At 40.1% G+C, this 22,832-nt stretch overlaps 1 protein-coding gene across 1 annotated transcript in view; it reads left to right on the top strand.

The window, feature by feature from the left end:
- GNAI1 (G protein subunit alpha i1) overlaps positions 1-6,410 on the top strand; it is a 32,521-nt gene extending 26,111 nt beyond the window's left edge. The window contains exons 7-8 of the mRNA XM_089524613.1: positions 1,799-1,952; positions 3,937-6,410. Of these exons, the coding sequence (XP_089380739.1) occupies positions 1,799-1,952; positions 3,937-4,127 (345 nt within the window). The 3' untranslated portion in view covers positions 4,128-6,410. The remainder of the gene's footprint in view (positions 1-1,798; positions 1,953-3,936) is intronic.
- Positions 6,411-22,832: the final 16,422 nt, after the last annotated feature.

A 22,832-nucleotide genomic window follows, 5' to 3' on the forward strand; every position in this document is an offset into this window, starting at 1 on the left:
GTAGTTACAAAAAAAGTCCTCTGGCATCTTAAAGACCAACTGATTTATTGTAACATGGGCTTTCATGGACTACAGTCCCCTTGCATCTGATGGAATGGGCTATAGTCCATAAAGGTTTGTGCTATAATCTTAAAGTTGCCATATGAATTTGATTTTTTGTTTGTTTTTGCTGTAAAATTGTTACCAGTCGATATGTCTTGTGCTTTACATGCTTATCAGTTTTTTTTTCTGTCTTTATCATATATAACCCTTAAACACTGCTACCAAAGAGTTATGATCATATTCCACCACCAATCCTTCTTGATTTTCCAAGCTGTTTGCTTGGGAAGGGAAGATAGGCAAAGGAGGCTGCAGAGAATTTATCTCCATCCTGCAGGACACACACATACATATATTTCCCTGTCTTTCCTTTCTTTTGGTTTGCTAACTCAAAAGAAGTTGGGACAAATAGGAGAAAGAAAGAGGAAGGGATTGGATACTTACCTGCTATATCTTGCCCCACCTTTGCCTTTAGAGGCAAGAGAAATAGCCCCCAAAAGCAAAAGATTAGTAGTGGAAACACTCTAAGTGCTTTTCTGTTTTCAAAAGTGTCTGTATCAGAATGTTCATGAGGAAACCCTTTACTTTTATTTTCTCTCTATGTTCTAATTCTACAATTCCTTTCCTATTAGAATAATATGTGTAACTACAAACTCTTCATTTAAGCAGTAGAATAATCTGGGGTCTCCTTTTGACATTTTGGCTTAAATCTTATGGCTTGTCTAAATTTAGAGTAGATTTTTCCAATCACTGGGATACTGATTCACCATTCAGCAGTTGATTTAATATTGATCTTTTGTAGTTGAGAGTAACCTACAGGATTCAAGACTTATGTCACAGCATACAGTGAGCCCTTGGTATTTGCTTAGGTTTGGTTCCAGGATTCCCATGGATATCAAAATCTGTGGATACTCAAGTTCCATTATATATAATGGCATAGTAAAATGGTGTCCCTTATATAAAAGAGAAAAATCATAATTTGCCTATGGGAATTGGTATATTTTTAAAGTATTTTCAAGCCATGGATGCTTGAATAGATAAAAAATCTATGGGTAAGAAGGGCTGACTGTACTACTCCCATAGTACTTGTTACTTTGGCTAGTCTAGTCTCTATAAAGGGACTCTACAAGGTCAGGATTTCAGAATGGGAAGGACCTCTGCCATGGGTTATGCTGTATAGGTTGCCACAGTGCTACAGAAGGGGTGCACAATAACTGTTCCCATACCAACAAGAGTAAAGGAAAAAGGGCCTTGTTAGTGTCCTGAAGTTACTAAATTAACATTAAATTAAGTTAAATTAAAATGTATAATTTGTGGGCACATAGAGTCCGCTAGATAATTTTCAAGCGTAGTTACATGATGACTTGTTTGTTTTATAAATTTGCAAATGTATTGTCCCCAAAGTTGACCCTGAAGGCTAATCAGTGATGAAATGGAGAGAATTCCAATTATCCAGAAAATATTATTATGAGCATAATGGATTTAACATTATTGATTTTCATCAGATCATTATTAAGCAGTAAATAATAGAGTTAAGTGGGATAGATGGAGATGATTTTCTAAAATATATAATTATCCAAACAAAAATTTTGCTTGCCTTCAATCTGATATTTTGGCTATTGTCCTCTTGGGAAAATTAAATAATTTGGGGAATGTACTGATGTTCAAGGTTAAAAGAAATTGATATCTGCATGCTTGGCCTTACTGGTACTTGGTAATGAAGACTAAATTGATATATTATTGTTTCTTTTAACTGCAGAATAGAATGCATGAAAGCATGAAATTATTTGACAGCATCTGCAACAATAAATGGTTCACAGACACATCTATTATCCTATTTTTAAATAAGAAGGATCTCTTTGAAGAAAAAATCAAAAGGAGCCCTCTCACTATTTGTTACCCGGAATATCCAGGTATTTTTTATTTTTAATACAAAAAAAGAGGAATGAGAAGGAAAAGGAGAGACGGTGCTTTTGATCTGGAACTATTGAGTATAATAGGCATTCAGGGTGGGGTAGGGGGAGTATTTATCAGGAGTAAATACTCTGTAAGATTTAGAAGAACTATAACTGGGAGAGATTCATTGTGCAGCTTATGTGCGTTGCTCTGACAAGGTAGTATGATCTGTCAACTTGTAGTATTTCTGTCAGATTAACTGGATTTGTTTAATCTATATATGAATGGGGCTTGATTTTAATATAAGCTTGAAGATAGGGGCTGTGCTTTAACAGTGACTAGAAAGTCTAAGACTTGCCATTATTTTCTTCTGAAGAACCAAATTGTGACCACTTACTAACAGTTCAAAAGACGTTAGAGTAGTGGTCATAAAAGTGTCTTCCTTGAAACCCATGTTTCCTAGAAGTGAGAAGATCAGCAACACAGCCAGGCATCCTTGAAATAGAAGCTTGCAGTACATACTGATCTTCCCTTCTGGTATAGAGCTATAAGGTAGTGAGGCATATTTCAAATTTATGTGGAGTAATGACAAGCGTGGGAAGTCTGGCTAGTGGTCTTTCATAAGCTGTGTGTTCTCTAGAACATGGCTCAGAATTCCTTTCAACACAAAACACTTTCATGGCAGAGGCTTTGGGGTTGTTCAGCAAGTGAGTTACAAAGAAGAATATTTCCTGAAATAACATGTGGGCAGGAAAGCTCTTGGAAGAGGTGTAAAAGTAAGACATGGAATATTATGGTTAGCTTTTCTTATCAGAATCTACCTGCAATGTGGAGTCAATTTTGAAATAAATAAATAAATGGGAACAATTTCATCACCAAAATGTTTTGCAAATTAATTGCAATGGGATTCAGATGGGTTCTTCTTTCTATTCTGTAATAACTCATTAATCTCCCAAAACACAATGACTCAGTATGTGATGCTATGGAAACAGAAGAGCCACTTTGTTTCCCTGAGCACCACAGAGCAGGGTCAATACGAGTATTTTGTTCAGATTGATACCAAGCTTTTCTTCACTCTATTCTTTTCATTTAGTCAAGTGTTGCATTCTTCTGACCTCCTTAGAGAAAACCTAAGGAACCTGTGCACTGCATCTAAACAGAGGGTACTTCGGAGTGATTGTATTAGTCATCCTAGACACCTCCCCATTCTACTTGTCCATTCTACTTGTCCAAACGGCATTGCCAGATCTATTATTTGAGTAGTTACCCATCAGCTAACAGGCATTTTCTGGCTCTGTTAAGACTAATTTGATAGGCTTCCAACATTTGCATAGAGTAGGGTTCCCAAGACATGCAAGGCCTACTGGGTAGTCCACAATAATGGGGTTCTTTGAAACCTACTGAGCCAAAGATCTCTAGCAAACACTGTATAGGCAGGGGAGACACTGTAACTATGTTTGGAAAAGGTATTATTATTATTAACCTTTATTTATAAAGCGCTGTAAATTTACACAGCACTGTACATACAATCTTTATAATTAGACGGTTCCCTGCCCTCAGGCTTACAATCTAAAAAGACATGATACAAAAGGAGAAGGGAGTGGTGGAGGGGAAGGGGATGAGGTTCTTCTCTACCTCTGAGGTCTGGACCAAGGGAGATGGACTGGAGGGAGGGCTTGGCTTCTTAATGGATGGTTAATCTTCAACCAGGGAGGCCTGTTGGAGCTAGGGAGGTAGCAGGAAAAGTTATCTCCTCATTTCCCCAACACATTATTACATAATGTCTTTTTTTTAAAAAATTGTAAACTAGTTCATAACATGACTCAGATTATCCAGTTCTTTACCTATTAACAAAAGCAAAACCATGACCACTAAGAGTATGGTATTTTTAAAAATGTATAAAATCCATAAAGTCAGCAGAGGAAGTAGAATTGCTTACTAACAGCTTGCTTAGAAGATATGTACTTTGAGATTTTATTTGTGTATTTTTTTTCCCTGTAGGGTCAAATACATATGAAGAGGCAGCTGCATATATCCAGTGTCAGTTTGAGGACCTGAACAAAAGAAAAGACACAAAGGAAATTTATACTCACTTCACATGTGCCACAGATACTAAGAATGTACAATTTGTCTTTGATGCTGTAACTGATGTCATCATAAAGAATAATCTGAAAGACTGTGGCTTATTCTAAATATTTCACCACATTGTCCCTTTCCCCCATTTTTTTGTTGTTGTTGTTAACCAGATGGGTCACAACCATTTTTTAAAAAAATGTATATTTTTGATTTTCTTCTTATTTATGTAATCTGATCTTTCTTCTTTTGAGTTAGTTTGTACAATCAGTTCATAAAACTCAGATCTGTTGATTTATATAGTTACAAACAATGGCCAGATCAGTATAGTACTTGCTCCTTAAAACAATTTTATTTATGTTTGCTGTATAGATTTAAACAACGTTGGTCAGGACTCAAAACATTTTAATTCTATGTCTGCTTGTAATTGTATGTATTTTGTTTATAGAAACACTGAACACAGTATGTTAATAATGTGATGCATCCTGCCAAGTGTCCATGTTTTAAAAACATTTTTCTGTAAGACAGAAAATGCTATGGTTTTTGGATTTTTCATTACTGAAACAATTTCTTTAAAATAATTTCCAATATGGTGTTATTTTGCCTTTCCCCCCTTAGATTTTATTTACAGAGCTGTAGTTAGTATGGCAGGCTTTCTGTAGTATAAACTTTTTTTTTCTCTTCATTTGCTCAGGATTAAATGGGAAATGCTACCACTTATTTTTCCAAAATTTATTTTCCTCAAACCTTTCAAATTCCCTACTCTCCCATCTTGTGTTTTTCAGTGCCAGATATTTAAGAATTAGAAGCTGGAAGTTGGTGTGATCTAGTATGTGGAAGCAAGATACTTAATATATGTTGAAGTACATGACCCATACATGCATAGCAGAGAACATAACATTGGAAGTCCAGTGTATGTGTGATTGTCTGGATTATTGGGGGGGGGGGGCACGGTTATTGCTGTTTTGTATTTGCTTTGAGTGTGTGTTTTTAAGTGTGTAAGTATCTCAGATGTGTAATTCCATTCTTGCCAGCATTAGGTTGGGGATTCAGAATTAGTCCAGTTTTACCTCTCTTGATTTTCATTTCCCTTTCCCAGAGATGTTACCATTAACTGTTGTTCACATTCTATTGAACAAATCTTACAATTTAAATGTGTAGTATTTTTACTCAGGTCAATAGGTACCATATCCATTATAATCAAAATGTATTTGAAGCACAGGGAATTTGGTGGCACATGCACTTTTGGAATGGATTTTTCCATGGGGTATTATCACTGTGTTAGTAACTTTAACCCTGTGGCTTGGATCCAAAGAGGCCCATGCATGTGCGCAAAGCACTTCCATCCTCACACGGAGAAAAGATGTCTTGTCTTTCTAGCTGTAGTCTGGAGGGTCTCTGGCCTTCAGAGTTACTTTGGAGACTTTGGCGACGTTATAAGGGATAATCTTCAGAGAATGTGAAGTTATGCATACAGAACTTTGCATTTGGGCTTACGTAGATTCCATTGAGGTTTTCTCACCAATAGTTTCCATTTCCACTCCTGAAAAGGCAAGCAGCTTATTGAACAAGTGCAATTTTTGAGGAATGCAAACTTCTGTTACCAGTACATTCAGCTTCTCTGTGCTGTACTCCACTGGTACATAAAATGTTACTTCGATTTGCAGATGAAGTCTGTGTTACCTTAGGGTAGTACTGATTTACACACACACATGAAACAAGGACTTTTGTAAATCAATGTTCCACAGCCTAAAATATGAGCATAGCAAAATTGCAAATCTAGCTTATTTTGTGTATGTTGTAGCATACGTGTTAGCACTCTCTATTTTCCTTTCTTCTTTCAAAGCATGGAAGAATCCCTGAAACAACCCGTTTATTGTTGTATACAGTATTCTTCAGCCTTTCCAAACACAGTAACAGCCCTAATATTTTTTTTGCATTTATGTAAATTGTCACATTAAATTACTTCTTCTCTCAACCCCATCCCATTATTCTGAGCAATTGCCAATAATTATTTCATTTGCATCCTGCCCTCCCATGAAAAAACCCAGGGCAGTAAGCAGAAGTCTTTTTTAAGGGAAAAAAATGCTAAAGAAAATAATGACAAATGAATGAACAAATCTAAATAGTCTCTGTTTAAACTATTAGTTCTGGGAATTGATTTATGCGCTCTGGAACACTTAAGAGTTATGTAGCATAGTGTTTGCTTCATATTATTCTAACAGTTAAAGTAGTTGGTAGTTATTGTTTCTATATCCCTAGGTTTTGTATATCCCTGGCATTTTTTTAAGCAAGAAAACTAAACTACAAAAAGATTTCGATCTAAGTTATTTGTGCCTTGTCTGAAATAAATATTTTTTCATTAGAACACAAATGATGGAGATCCTTCTGTAATCATAAGTAAACGGCAAACAAAATAAAGTTTGAGTAAATTTGAACGCTTGTGTGGAAATACAAACATTATTGTGCCAGTCATTCAGTGAGTTCCAAAACTTGATTAATCATTACTGTTCTCTCTCCCACCCCAGATCTATCACCCAATATAGTACAATTGTAAAAATTACTGTCAATATGTTAATTAAACCTTACCTAAGTTATTATTTGAACCTATTAAAAATATCTTCACTGACTGCTTCCACCATTAAGCAACAGTACTAAACATGAAAATAAATTGAGAAGAGTAATACAGCAGGCCCTTCCCCTACGCTGGGGATCTGTTTTGGATGCCCCTGCATAAGGGGAAATCCGCGCATGCTTGCACCCCATTTCAAACAATGGGGCACATGTTTATGACTTGGGGCAGCGCGCACACCATGGGTGCACACACCACTTCTTTAATTGTTACGTGGCTTCTGTGTAAGCTTGAAGCCAATATAGCGCATCCACATTTGGCGGGAGCACACTGTAATCAGTGTAAGGATAATATATCTGGATGCCACCCAAATTTGTACAATCAGTTCTGAATTGAATTAAATCAAATCATTTGTTATTCCACTATTACATAATATGGTGGAAAAATGAATCATTTACTGTAGTTTTCACTGCAGAAGAAAAGCATTTCCACCCAATTCTTTCCCCTTATTTGAACGTTCTAAAGTATGCTAGAGATTTTTCAGTGCTGAAAAATGCTTGCACAATATGTTTTCTGTGTAGAAAGTGAGTTTCCGATGCAGGAAACATTGAGTAGGAAATGTATTTTGGCACGAAAAAAATCTGCCATTGCATCTTTGAATACAGGGAGAAAAGCACGCAAAATTGTTGCTGCTCTGTTGCACTTTCCTGACTTTGGGGAAATGCTTAATTTGTGCCTTAGGTTTGAAGCTCTTCTGTTTATAACAGCATGTTCCCCTTCATCCATCTGAAAATGTTTGGTTATTTACATCATCCCACCACTTCTAGCCCTGTTTCATAGTGTAATGTACAGGAAAGGCTACTTCTTGTGTCCTGGCAGAAGTTTTACTGTGTTATACTACCCTGATACTATTCTTGAGTACTGACCCTATGTACTGACAGTAGTAAACTGCAATGGCAATTAGTCTGCTTTTTGTCCTGATACTGTAGTTGGAAGCCAACCAATGATTCTGTTCTTCAGAAAGGGATAATGTAGATCCAGCAAGCACATATTTACTATTAAGATATAGTGGATGGACTATACAAAATGGACAGTATGAAAGCAAAGGGCACAACACACCAATGGGCTGAGTAGAAGAGAGTCACAAGCAAATTGGCTTAAAGCTAAGTAGCAATCACACAAAGCCAAGCAAAAGAGAATGTAAAAGCCTGGGACAGAGGAGAGAGAACAGAAGTAATGCACTGACACTGTGCAGCAAATGGTTTATGGGAATGGTATAATGGACCTAATTGCCTGTAGCCAAAATACATCCCACTGGACAACAAAGACAACACCCCAGGTATTGATATGAACATGAACAGCTAGTTAGTTATTGAGCTGGTTTGAGAAGCATGCTCTGTTTCATGCATGCATTAGAACAATTGGGCAACTTTAGACCTTGGTATTCTGTGCTCAGACAGGATTGTGGGTGCATACATGTGATCAGAAAATAGTTGTGCATTTTTTGCTCTCCATGACCAGCAGTTGAATTCAGCTGTGGTCATCCAACATGTGCATAGTGATGCTTACCTGTTCTTGCCACAGTGGCACAATGCTCAGGCCAAATGGCCTCCCTGAGCACTGATATTACTTTCTTGTTGTATACCTTGAAGTAATTTCTGACTTATGGCAACCCTAAGGTGAACCTATCACAAGGTTTTCTAATGTTATTTTTGCACCTCTAAACTTCCTTTTGACATTAGGCTTGCTCTTTGATGATGCTTTGGTCCCATTTCTCCAATGCACAGCAGTATTCAGACATGTGAAGTCAAAGGCTTTCATGGCCGGCATTCATAGTTTTTTGTGGGTTTTTCGGGCTATGTGGCCATATTCTAGAAGAGTTTATTCCTGGCTTTTCACCAGCATCTGTGGCTGGCATCTTCAGAGAATTCATCAGAGAAGAATAAACTCTTCTAGAACATAGCCACATAGCCCAAAAAACCAGCAAAAAAGTATTCAGTCACCTGGAGGGCAGAAGGTAAGTGATCCAAATGCCCTGATGTCTTATTAGCTTTGTCTTATTAGCTTATGTTACACCATATAACTTGGAAAGAGCTTGGAAAGTTACTTTTTAAAAACAATTTATTCCATTACTTATTAGGGTGTTTAAGTCATCATCTATTCCTGTTGCTCATTATGGTGAAAAAAGTTAATTTATGGCTTATTATTTTTTCATTACTCTCTTGGGGATTGTGGGAACTTAAGATCTATTTTCAAACTTTTGAAACTACTTTCAAACAAAAATTAGAAAATGTTGCCTTTCCCCCGATAAAGTAACCGCTGTTACTTATGACATTATTGTACTTTTAAAATTAAGTTCATTACACACAATGAATAACAAGTTACCTTTAACTAGTTACTTTGGGGGATTTCAGTCATTAGCTGGCACAGAAAAGCTCTACCCAGATCAAGAGTGTGCTCAGCTGTATGAACCACAGAGGCCTGAAGCTTCTGCAACATCTGAAGCTTTGCCTTAGGACTGGCAACAAGACTCAGTGTATCATCTGTGGAATATTTATGGCCTGAGATCCCTGGGTTTGTCAAACTGCCTCCAGATATTCTTGCTAGTTGTTAAACAATAAATCTAAGCTTTGCCATCTTTGAAGCCTTACCACCCTGTGAGTTTGTCCCAGTAAAAGTTTACATGGTATCCAAAGTGCAACAATTTTCTTCTCGTGGTTGGGACTTGATTTGTGGTAATTAATAATACAGACTTATTTCTTCCATATTTTATGAGAAGAAGCTACAATGTAATATCTCTTTAAAGCTGATCTTTTATTGTAGACGTATAGTATTTAATGGCCTGTGGTTCCTGTGTTTGCCAGCATTCTCGTATGACGTGTTAAACAACAAATCTAAGCTCTGCTGTTTTGAGCCTTGTATGAGTCTGCTTGGTCCTGGTAAGGGACTGCACCATCCATATAGCATAAGCTTACAGGCCTCAGTATTTTTGTCTTAGGTTCTTTTCAAGAACACAGTGTTGGATTCATATGTTTCTCACAGTCATCTGTCAGTGGGTGTCCCACCATGTTTTGAATGATGGCTCATTTTTCCCCCAGGACAGGATTCACAATTTGACGTGAACAGAATTGTTTTTAAGGATTTTTCTGATAGACTTGATGGGTTACACACATCCTCATTGCTCCCTCAGAGTTGGAAGCAATGTATAGGAAGTGCAAGGAGCGCAAGTCTGAATATAGTCATCTGTTGTTTCTGATGCACTATGAATTTTTAGAAATGTGTTCACGTTCTTTCCTAGGAGGAGTCGGGGGTCTCACATATTCAAAATGCCATTACTTGGCATAGCACTTAGGCATCCAGTGGCATAGAGTTGGCTGCTTGCCCTACTCCTTCTATCTGGCTGCTGATTGCTTGATAAATAGCACAGGCTGAAACTACACTGCAGAATTAATGCAGTTTGACACCGCTTTAACTGCCATGGCTCAATGCCATGGAATTCTTGGTTTTGAAGTTTTGTGACATATTTAGCCTTCTCAGTCACAGAGTTCTGGTCCCACAACAAAATACAATTCCCAGGATTCCACAGCATTGAGCTATGGCAGTTAAAGTGGTTTCAAACTACATTAGTCTGTCTCTAATGTGTGGAATAGTACATGTAAAAAAAATAACCTTTTTGCAGTGCATCTGTCTGGATATCATCTCCTTAGGTCCAGATTCCATCAGTGAATAGTCCAGGATTCTGCTATCACAACTTTTTTCATGCCACTGAAATGACATTGAAATGCTTGAATGTGATACAGGAAATATGCTTATGCCTCCCTGTTGTCCTTCCACTGGCAGGCAAAGACCTGTTTATTCAGGCAGGCTTTTGATAACTGATTGTGTGCTGAAAAATACTCTTTCAGGGAGGGAAGCGTTGTGTCCACCTCACTCACCAAGTACTTCTAAATTGCTTTTAATTTAATTGTTTTAATTTGCCAGTTTGTTTAATTGTGTTTTAATATTATAACTTACTATGTTTTTAGCTGTATTTGTTTTACATCTTGTCAGCTGCCTGGAGATAGGAATAAAAGAAAAGCAGGATAGAAATAAAGGGGTGTGGGGGCGAGGAATTAAAGTATTGCCTTCAAAGAATTGGCTTGGTTTGCTTCCAGTGATTTTGTCAAAGCCACAAGTCCCATTGGTTAAGTGATTTCTTCAACATAATATGTTCAGTAAGTAATCCTCAATTGGCTGGAATTCTAGTGGAAAGGGAAAGAAGAACCAAGGAAGGGGAGAATAACAAACCCAATTCTGAAGACAAACGTAGGGTTAGACAGGCTTGCAAATATTTGGTGCATCAGTTGTCTACTAGAATGATCTCTCTTACAGCCACAGTGACCAATGCACCCATTGATTTTGCAACAAGGCTCCGCAAGAGATGCAAAATGTTCCCAACAGATTTACTATGAGAAGCCAGGGGTTCTTTGAAACCATTATTCAAGGAAAATAATAATAAAAATAAATGCCAAGTCTTGAAGCAGCAATCTTGTAAGTGCTTAGCATGGCAAATAGAATATTTGGCAATGGTTTAGCAGAAGTGCACTCAATGATATTACTAAGGGTGGAGCTAAAAAGTGACAGTTATATTAATCACAAAGATCTTGTAGCACCTTTGAGACTACCTAAGAGAAAGAAGTTGGTAGCACAAGCTTTAGTAGGCTGAAGTCTTCTTCCCCAGATGCATGGAGTGAACGGTCTAGGAAGAGACCTTTAATAGTGTGAAGTTCTCTATGGCGGGTTATAGACCGTCCATTTGGGGCGGGCTGCACCCGCCCCTTTCCCCGCTGTATCGGGGCCTCAGTGTGCAGAGCGGCAGCCGCTGAGGCCCCGATCCTCCACTTTTCAGGCTGCGGGGAAGCGGCAAAACGCCGCTTCCCCGCAGCCTGAAAAGGGGTGTCCTTGAGGCTTCAAGCCCCAAGGACACCCCGCGGCGGCGGGGAGGGGGAGAAAGGGGCCGCTTGGCCCCTTTCTCCCTTGCTTTTCTGGGCGCAGCCGTCTGAAGGCTGCGCCCAGCGAAGCAAAGCGGCACCTCAAACCAAGAAGGAGCTCCGAAACGGAGCTCCTTCCTGGTTCGCGCAAAGGATGCCCTAGGCGCCCTGGCGTGGAGTGAGGACGTCACGTCCACGCCACCCCGTGTAGAGGCGGCGCAGCCGTGACGTCCTCATGATGGTGGCAGTTTGGAACGGCCGCCATCATTTTTTACGCGCAGAGCGCGTATTAGGGTTAGGGAGGTGCGGAAGCACCGCACCTCCCTAACCCTAGTACGCGCTCCGAGCGTACTTTCATGGCGGTCTATAACCCGCCTATGTTCCCCTCCTGCTCCTGTCTGAGCTAGACGGGACGTCTTGAGACCACCTTTCTTTTATAGCAATATTAATAGTAAGAACTAGCACTCCCTAAGTGGTTTTCTTCTGATTTAGTCACTGCCACCATCCTTTGATTTGAATCCTCCCTTTTTAGCAACACAATGAGAAATTATTGGGATTCCACTGGCACTTCCCTTGCCAACCATAAGGAAGAGATATGCCAAGCCAAGACATGTGAAAAAGAAGTGTGAGAGAAACCGAGTACTTTTAAAGAAAAGGGCTTCATTCTAAGTAAGGAATCTTCGTAGCAACAGGAAAGCTCTTTACATGAAGAATCATCTTGTTCTTTGGGCACGGATTAGAAATTAGAAATTACAGATAGATTGGATCATTTCAGCCAAAGCAGGAAATTAACTCAAAATCCTGCAATGGCTAATATATTCTCCTAATCGGCTCACAGATCAGATGGTATTTGTAGTCCTTGAAGTTCAGGGAGTATCTGAGAGTCTGGTATCCATTCTTCTTGAGTAACTGGTATCCTTGACCAGTTACTCAAAGGAACAGGAATGTCCATTTGTTAAAGCTCACCTTATGGTCTGATTAGAGACAACTGAAGACATAACTGGAAAGCTGGTACTTCAGGATGTTTATAACCTCTGCTCAGAAGCATCTCAAAGGTTTGTACTTCTGCCCAACTTTTCATCTCATTGGCAATTGCTGTCTTGTCACCTGTTATGCTGAACCTCATTAAAATGCAACTTTACCTCCTCCCACATTTAACTCTTTATTAAGCTGGGAAGAAGGCTCTGATAATAGGAGGGCACCTCATTATTCCATATACACCAGTCCCCATTGGTTTGGGAACAACTGGAGGTTGGAACCACACTGGCTGTGATTTCATCCTGTGACCTAGCAAAATAAAAAAAATAGATAGACAGACAACGTACATACTACAGGTGTATTGTCTTGAGTGTGTCCTCTCCTTAAGTCCAAATTATGAAAATATTATCAATGTGTCTCAGGCAGTGGAGAGGTTTATGTGTACAGGGTCAAATGTATCAAGGCCAAATCGGCAGGGCTGTGGGCCATGTTTTTGATCCCAGCACCCTCTGTGGGCTGCACCTTGGAAAAGTCTGCAAATAGGGGAAATGAAATTGAAAATGATCATATGGCTACTTCCAGTTTCAACTTGTGATTTTGGGGAGTGATTACGTATGGTGTCGTGGTTTGAGGGTTGTACTACAACTCTAGAGATCAGGGTTCAGCTCCCCACTTGGCCATGGAAACTCGCTGGGTGAGTCATATACTCTCAGACCCAGAAAACTCAGTGATAGGTTTGCCTTAGGATCACCCTAAGCCAGAAATAACTTGAAGGAAAACAACAACAAAAACAATATGGAGCCTTGTGACCTTTCTAGACACAAAACTTCATACTCTATAACTGTACCAATTTGGCATTTGCCATCTGAATGCATCCTTAGTCATCACACTTTTTCAGCTGCTTTTAAAATGTCCCAGTTTCTCTATCCTCCTCCCATTTCTCCCTTTTTCTTCAGCTAACTTCCATTGCTTCAAACTGAGTTTAAAGTGCAAAAGTACTTTGTATTCAGTTCAGCTGAGTGGAGAGGACTGGAGGGTGTGGAATCAATAGGCAGGGAAAAGCAAACTTCTGCTGCCTCTCTTAGCTTGCATGTTCTTCCTCATTAATAACAGTTGCTGTCTTGATAACACTCTGATGTTTCTTAGCCACACATGTTCTAGCTTTCAGGTATGAAATGTTGAAGGGTATAAAATTGCCTTTTCAAAGCCATCCCTGCCTCCTGCATTTTTGTTTCTCTGGCACTTGCATTGGTATGAGGACAAAGGCCTTGGGAACCGTGTCTGGACCTTAGGCCACACTTTGTTCACTCTGACTTTAGCCTAATTTGCTATTGGAATATTGTCCACCATTGTGTCTGACCTGCCTGCCCCCCCCCCCCCCATCACCTGTTCTCACTGTGGTTACAATATGAACTGAATTCTTCATAGGTACAGTGGACCCTTGTTATAAGCTGGGGTTTGGTTCCAAGATCCCCCATGGATAACAAAATCTGTAAATGCTCCAGTCCCATTAAATATGACATAGCAAAATAGTGTCCCTTATAAAACATGGAAAATCAAGGTTTGATATTTGAAATTTATACTTGTTTTGAACATTTTCAAATCATGGATGCTTGAATCCGTGTATAAAAAATCAGTGTATAAGAAGGGCCGACTGTATAACTGGAATAACCCAATCTGAATTGCTTGTGTAGATTATGTGGCTGGCACATAGTTCTTTCCCTTTAGCACTAAAACTGTATGAATCACATATGGGTGTGCTACTGGTCATCTTATTACAAGGAAAGTCTTGCATTTTCCAGCAAAAATCATGAGGCTCTACTGGCTGCTCCAGGTTGTCATGACTTGTAGAACATTGGGAGCTGTCTTGACTGAGGTCAGACTTCAGTGACATTTGTTCTGATTGGCAGAAGCTCTTTGAACTTACAAAGTTTATTTTAAAGAATATCACAGCTTGAGGGATAATGCAAACTTCAGTCAAAAGGTAACTTTCCTAAGATTTGGATGTCAGGTCAAGCACAGGCCTGAGTTTTATATAGAAATGACCAATGAATGACACACTTGAGGCCTTCTGTATGCAATGAAGTACTCTGACACCAAGCTACAGTTTATCATACTTCAAGACGAGGGGGTCAGTAGTTTGATTTTTGATAACTTCATTCTTTTTCTTTATTGCCAAGAATCTGCTTCTAATCTTCAGAGATCTGCAAAACCTCTTCATGACTATGGGTCTGGCATGTCTATCTGTGAATTGAACTCAACAGAAATGTTAAGCTTTAGCCTCTCTTCTTATATCCATCTCTTTCTAAATACCCTTTTAAAAATATTAACTCAATTGAACTAAATTTTACCCAGGTATTCTTTGCTGAACAGTTGCATAAGGCTGTTAAGAAGTGCTCTTTGATAATGAAAAACAGTCAAATCAATCAGAGAGAGAGAGAGAGAAAGGAAGTGAAAGCAGAAGCTAGCATTGTTTGCCTATAGAGATGCCTGCTGGTAAAGATGCTCAAGGTTGTTTCCATAAATAGGTGCACTTTCCCCCTGAGCCACAGTTTATCCATAACCTGGAAAAATTGATTACTATGGCATACAACAGTAAGCTCCCCCCACCTCCCACCCCTTTGGTCAACTGGAAGGGAATTTGTGGTGATTTTGGTGACATAAGGACATGTCTTTCTTTCTTTCTTTCTTTCTTTCTTTCTTTCTTTCTTTCTTAATAAAATCAGGTGCCAAAATAGAACTAGATCAGGTCTAAGACAGTCCTCTCAATGCACTTGTCAAAGTGAAGAGAGGTTAGCTAGAAAGCAACCTAAAAAAAGAATTGTTTTAGATATCCCACAGGGAAGTTTTCCTTGATTCTAAATAACAACAACAACAACAACAATTTCTTTCCTGCTTCTCCTCAAGTCTCAAGGTGGGCTACAGCACGTTAGAATACAAAACACAATTAAAAACACATAAACCGACAGTTAAAATGCAATACTATCAAACCATTAAGATACACTCTTAAGATATGATTGTCTTATCCTGCGAGCACAGGAGAAGGAATTCTGCAGCCATCCAAGAGGTTGCTGAATTATAACTCCCATCATTCCTCACCATTGTCCATGCTGGCTGAAGCTGCTGGGAGTTTCAGTTCAACAACATCCGGAAGGCTTCACAATGTCCACTCTACCTCTGTGCTAAAGGAATCTATGAATTGTAAGCAGCCTTCCACATGTGCGTCACTTACTGCATTGGGAAAGGTCTGGTGCCTTTAGGGTATTTAGGCAGTCCTGTTTTTGAGATATGAGTGCTATTCAGGAGTGTAGCTACATGGGGCGGGTTTCAAAATGAATTCTGATCCCCAAAATGACATATTCCTCCAGTGTCCAAATTTCCAGCCTTGCAGTAACAGAAGACTTCAGTTGAGCATTTAGAAACACAGTATAGGCATCCAAAGAGAAGGGACAGGCAAAGTTACCAAGAGAATGTGAACATTCTTAAAAGTGTAGCTACAGATCTGATGATATTTCTACTGTATAGAATCATCCCTTCTGTGCATCCTTTTATCATTCTGAGAAGGCTGCAATTATCCAAGTGTACTGTGAAAACCCTAACAGTGTGTGTGCATGCGTGCATATCTATGTCTTGTTCTGACCTTTGTATTGCTCTGTAACATGATCAGGAACAGAGTTATAGCCCCTCTGGGAGATGATGGAATGTGATTCTAGTCAGGCCAAGTGTTCCACAAAGGTCATCATAGTTCCTTAAGCCTTTTGCAAACTGTGTCAGGATTAATCACAACACCATTCTTCTGTCTAGATATGCATCAGCGCTGAACAATTGATTGCTCCACAATTGAGAGGACTGACAGCCTAACTAACTCAACAGAAACCACTGCATTCAAGGAGATATGGACTTCACAGATACAACACCAACTGTGATGTTGTCTCTACCATACCTATTGACATATGCAAATAATCACATGGGGCTGCAATCATTGGCTATGAACCTGCATCAGGGTTCCATACCACAACTGAAAGTATAAGAAGCACAATTGCATTGTGTAAGCACAATGCAAAGTATAGTGTTGATAATAAAAATGGAAAGTATAGGATGCACAAGCACAGTACACAAATCTGCAAAAACAAAGCACAGATTAACATGCTGCCTGTGCAAATCTGCTTCTGCTGTTATCAGCAAAGTAAGTCTGCTGCATAATGATGACATTTTTGGTCCCACATGCACAGCATGACTTATGCATGTATATGCATCTAAGTGACTTCTGGCCATAATGTTTCAGATAGCCTGGACTATATACTAAGTTGCACACTAATTGTGTCACAAACTCTTGTGTTGGATAGCAACTTTGTGCAACACAATACACAACCAAATTTTAACCAGTTGCATGACCAGATGTACTACTTATGACACAATGGAATATACAAATGCAATTGCAAATGAAGGGATCCTACTGCCAATAACAATAGGGTCAGATAGATGTACATTGATTGAGAGTGAAATCTGTACAGCTCCATGTGTGCAGCCTTGAAGTGAATGTGGATGTTGAACATCAGACCAAAATGTCCATCCATTTCCATAGGGGAATTGACACGTAAGACACTTGTAGCTTCTGGGCTACAAGAAATAAGTGTGCTGCTACAAGGCAGTTCTTGTGTCTGGGTGCTTTCTGTTCCTTTTTTTCATTCTAAAGAACTTATTCTGGAGGGCCAAATACCTGTCTACCTAGACACATTACAGTGTGGCAGGTTCTAGTGCACGGGCACAGTTTTGCTGACCTTAATGTTCCCATTAGCTATACACAGGCATGATAAGAGCTGTAGTCCAAAGGGCTACAAAGATTCTGCCTTGATTGTTCTCATGTTCTGGCACCTGGGGTGGCATTTTTCCTATTTTTCTTTCTGATTACCATTGAACAAATTGGAAAGCAGCAACATTTTGAGATGCAAGCCAAAGAGTCACCCAAAGAGAAGGGAAACATATTAATCTTTTACACATCAACCTTATAAGGAGCTGGAGTGCAGTTTCACTGTAGGAACATGATTTGGAATTTCAAGGTAGGCTACCATGCCAGGAGAGAGAGAGAGAGAGAGAGAGAAAGAAAGAAATCACAGTTGCCACAGAAACAGCATAAATGCTACACGACCATAACACTTGTAGAATACTGAGTATTCTCAGCTATTGCTGGCTCCAGAGCGATAACTATAATTCTTTTTTCTTCTTTTTTTAAAACAACAACACTACACTAATTGCAGAAAAGCATTTTCATTTATGATCTGGCCCACTGTTTCCTTTTAAGCCATTCTATACCCTTTGTGTACATGATTATTCAATACTTCTTCTCCATCCCCAGTACCAGTACACCCATATCTCTGCCATCCCCCTTGCTTCTTTCAACCAACCCAAAGGTCTCTGAAGCCTGAAAGGGCCAACATTCCATCTGAGAGTCTTCCCCCTCTCCTTCTACCACTACAGGTCTCTCTATACCTTCAGTCACATCCATTTCCTTTTATTCCCAGTCTACAGATCTCTACTTCACTCTCTGTAATGGTCCCTCAGCTTGATTGCTTGCTGCTTCTTTGATTCCTTTTCTTTGCACTTGTCTTCTGTTTCTGTTCTCTATCACGGCCACATCTGTCTCCATCCTCCCTGCATGGAGCAGTAAGAGTTCTCACAATACTCCTTCTCCCAGTAATTCACACTAATGTCAGAGATAATTTTCTGCAGTGTGGCTGGCTGGAAGCAAAAGGCTGAAGAAATTTAGTTCTAGCTCCACCATGTGCATCTGATCCATAGTGAATAAGAGTCATGCAGAGAGATTGATGCAGATATTCTTCCATTCCTGGCTCTACCTAGAATAAGCCTGATTAGCCTTGACATGTATTCACAGAGTAGTTCAAAGTCGTACAAATGGAAGTTGTAATAAAACAGTGAACTTCATATTCAGGCATCTTTAGCTGTTCTCCCAGAGACCTTTCTGTGTTTCAGGAACAAGGGAAACATGCTCCTCATATATTGCCTGTGTACCTTCAAGTCATCTGTCAATTTATGGTAGTCCCATGAATTTCTTAGTTTTCTTAGGCAAGGAATCCTCAGAGGTGGTTTTGCCAGTTCCTTCCTCTGAAATATAGCCCACAACACCTGTTTTTTGTTGGTAGTTTCCCATGCAAGTATTAACCAGAAATGACCCTGTTATCTACTAAAACCAGATGGGAACTGGCGCCTTTTATGTTATTTAGGACATATATCATCTGGGACTGATGAAAAATGGCAGTATGACAACATATAGAGCAGGAGTGGCCAACAGCAATGGGATGGAGATGGGACAATTTACATTCCCTGAGCACTCTTAGGAGGCCTTACTACTACACTGTCACCCTAAATCAGAGATAAACATGAGCCAACAGTCACCCAAAGTTATTGAGGATTTCCACTTCCTTTGTTTTCAGTTGATTGTGTGTGGCTGTTTTCAAGTTTGGGAGAGATTTTCAGATGGTGGTGGTATGAAAATGAGTAAATGGCACATCCTAGGGTAGTTTGTGGACTTTGGGAGGGGTCAAAGTTTTACATTTTAAAAAATTTGGATGGTCTAGAAGATTGGGAGAGGGCGAGGGGAGCTTAGGGGGTGTGGGGCACAAACTCTAGTTTCTCCACCCTGAACTGGAGGACCACCTGCGTCCCATTATTGCTACATCCCATTCTATTGCTTGAGATAATTACACCACTGGTGTGTGAAAGTGTGCATAGGCACACCGGCACTCAGAATGATCCCCTATTTGCACCAACAGCTCTCTCCTCATCAAAAAAATGACTGTCACAATGCCCCCTAGGTTTATTATAATCTATAATCATTCATGAATGCAAGAAAAGTGATTCCAGCTGAATATTAGAAAGAACATCTTGATGGTAAGTGCTTCGGATAGTGAATGGACTGTCTCAGTGGCACAGTGGTTAAATGCCTGTACTGCACCCACTCACTCAAAACCATAAGGTTGCGAGTTCAATACCAGCGAAAGGGCTCAAGCTCGGCTCAGGCTTGCATCCTTCTGAGGTCGCTAAAATGAGTCCCCAGACTGTTGGGGCAATTAGCTTACAGTTGTAAACCGCTTAGACACTGTTAGTTCAGTATGAAGCAGTATATAAATGAAGTTGTTTGTTTTGTTTTGGTGGAGTGTCATTCAGCAGAGTTTTAAACAGAGGTTGGGAAAAAAATATGGCTTTGCAGATGGTGCCACTGAAAACAATTTGGATTCTTGGATCATGAGCTGCTGTTCCATGAGGTGGGACTTCTGGTGTATACCTCACACCAGTAGGCAGAAATATTTTTGTCAGTAGTCTCAAACATTTGAACAGGAGGACTTTAAACTGAGTTATGAGAAAGACAGTATTTTGGAAGGCAGGAGTACAGCAAAGGCTGTAGATAACAGTCAAACTGTTATAAAGGGAACAAGGCAAATAGTGCAAGGATGCAATTGTGGGAGAGAAAAAACTTTACAAGCAGCTAGAGGGGAGGACCCATGGTCTTAGATGTCTCTACACTAATGCACAGAGCATAGGAAATAAGATGAACCTGAACTCCTAGCACAACAAAGCCAATATGATATAATAGGCATCATTGAAACCTGATGGGATGAGTCTTCTGAATGGAATGTAGTAATACAGGGGCATAACATTTTTAAGAGAAATAGGCCAAATGGGAAAGGAGGAGGAACAGCATTATGCATCAGGGATGTTTACAACTGTGAAGAGATCCAGGACATAAATCCTGGAAGCCAGGTAGAGAGTATCTGGATAAAAATGAAAGGGGAGAGAAACAACAGCAGTGTTACTGTGGGAGCCTACTACTACAGACTCCGAAATCAGACTGAGGAATTGAATGATGCCATTTTATAACAGATGACCACACACTCAGAAAAGAGAGATTCTGGCCCGTTACAGACTGCCCCAAAGGGGCGGTCTCAGGCCGCTGCCGATTGCAGCGCGGAGGAGCCGCAGCAGCCAAACCGCGTGACTCTTCTGCGCTGCAAAAAAGGAGCACAAAAATTGCGCTCCTTCTGGCAACCCGGAAGAGACGTCGCAAGTGCCAAAGTGCACACTCGCAACATCTCTTCCGGGTTTGGATGTGCGGACGCAGAGCGTCCACTACATCAAGATGGCGGCACCCACCTGTATAGGGCGCCGCCATTTTGACGTATGGATTACGCGTGAGGGGCAAGGCGTGTCCGGAAGCGCCGCCCCTCACGCGTAATCGTGGCGCGATGACGGCGCCTCATGGGCCCGTCTATAACGCGCCTCAGTAATGATGGGTGACTTAAACTATCCAGATGTTTTCTGGAAATCAAACTCAACCAAAACTTTATGGTTTAGCAAATTCCTCCCTTGTCTAGAAGACAGGATAACAAGAATTATCGTCCAGTTAGTCTAATATCAATACCTGGAAAGATTCTAGACCAGCTCATTAAAAAAAAGAGTGTGTGAACATTTAGAAGAGAATGCCATAATCACAAAAAGTCAACATGGGTTTCCCAAAAATAAGTCATGCCAGACTAATCTGATCTCTTGTTTTGATAAAATTACCAGCTTGGTAGATGAAGGGAATGCTGTAGACATAACACAAGGGCTTCAACTGTGTAAACGCTCAGCTCTCACCAAACCCTAGTTTGGGTCCAGGCCGGCACAAAGTGCCGGTCTGTACGCCCTCTTACTATTTGTCCTAGTTTGCTAACCAACCCTAATTCATCGCCAGACCATCAGCTCTTATATAAGTGATGCTTCAAAAACTGAAGTACAGATGGGAATGTTGCATCTGTCTCCTATAATAACCCATCCATGGTGTAAAAAAAAAAAAAAAAAACCTGGAAGAAAGTAGTTTACAATTATGTGAATTTATATGGAAACATAGCAGTGTTGATCTAGAATATTAGGCGGGATACATACCGCCATTTAGTACGTATAGAATACGTACTAGGGTTAGGAAGGGGCGGTGCTTCCGCACCCCCCTAACCCTAGTACGTATTCTATATGTACAAGATGGCGGCGCCCCTTCCACATGGGCGCCGCCATCTTTGCGTATCGGACGCTGAGTGTCCGTACGCGTCGCGCCGCTTGTGACGTAGCGAGCGCGCCCCTGGCGCCTCGCTACGTCGCAAACGCGACGGTAAAAGAAGCTCCATTTTGGAGCTTCTTTTTCGGTCCGCGCGGGAGTCGGGCCGTCTGAAGGCTCCGGCTCCCCCGCGGACCTACTGGCGGCGGCGGCAGACCGCCGCAAAGCGGCGGTCTGTACCCCGCCTTAGTATGCAAAGGGATTTTGTAGCACCTTTGAGACTAAATGTGCAAAAGAGGTTGTACAATATGTTTTTGTAGACTTGATCTACTTCCTTGGTCTACTGAGGAAATAGACCAAGTCTATGAAAGCTTATGCTACAACTTCTTTCACACAGATAGTCTTAAATGTGCTACAAAATCCTTTGCATAATGAGTTTATTTGGAATATGTGATAGGATCATGCAAGTATTCCAGTATAAATACCACAACAGAAGACTTTGCTGTCCTTCTAGACATTAGCATAATTTGTACTTAAGTTTTCTTTTTAAATTTGAATGAAGATAGATAGGCAGGCTGGTTGTTACTGCCCAGGATTCTGTGATTAAGTTCACTTCAGTGTTCTGGAGTGGTCCTGTCAGTGAAACTGCTGCACACAGCCAAACTATGAACAAAAAGTCTTTGCTCAGCAAGACTCATACAATTTAATTATGCCCTTGGCTGCGTTTTATGCTTTTACACTGCAGATTAACATTCACATCTTGTTACTTTCATTTCCAGCATCTATGATAGCTGTGTACTTTTGAATTCTGTTTCCAATTTTTTAAAGGAAACGAACCACAATCTGTTCTTCTTTTGGTGATGTTTTTAAAGTTGAAAAGATAGGTGTTTCTAAACCTTTTTATCACTACAAGATATAAATTAGCTATGAGCTGGATACAGCACCACTAACTCTGACCTTTGTAGGTTGTAGTTCCATTGTTTTGCAGTTTTGCTTTTTGCCATCATGCTTCAATTTTTCAATAAATGGAGAGAAAGCAAAACTCCCATCCTAAACTCACGTAAACAAATAGTAAATCCCACTTAATACAGCAAGGCTTCTTCTTGCATACATATTCCTGTTGCCTAAAGATATTTGATGTATGTTAGAACAGGGCTGGGCAACTTGTGGCCCTCCAAGTGTTGCTTGAATGCAAGTCCCATCAGCCCTAGTCAGTCAGTGATGAGGGATGATGGAGGCTACAGTACAACAACAAGCC

This window comes from Sceloporus occidentalis, unplaced genomic scaffold (assembly GCF_023333645.1).
Source record: "Sceloporus occidentalis isolate IW3139 unplaced genomic scaffold, rSceOcc1.0.p SCAF_5, whole genome shotgun sequence".
NCBI classification, from domain to species: Eukaryota; Metazoa; Chordata; class Lepidosauria; order Squamata; family Phrynosomatidae; genus Sceloporus; species Sceloporus occidentalis.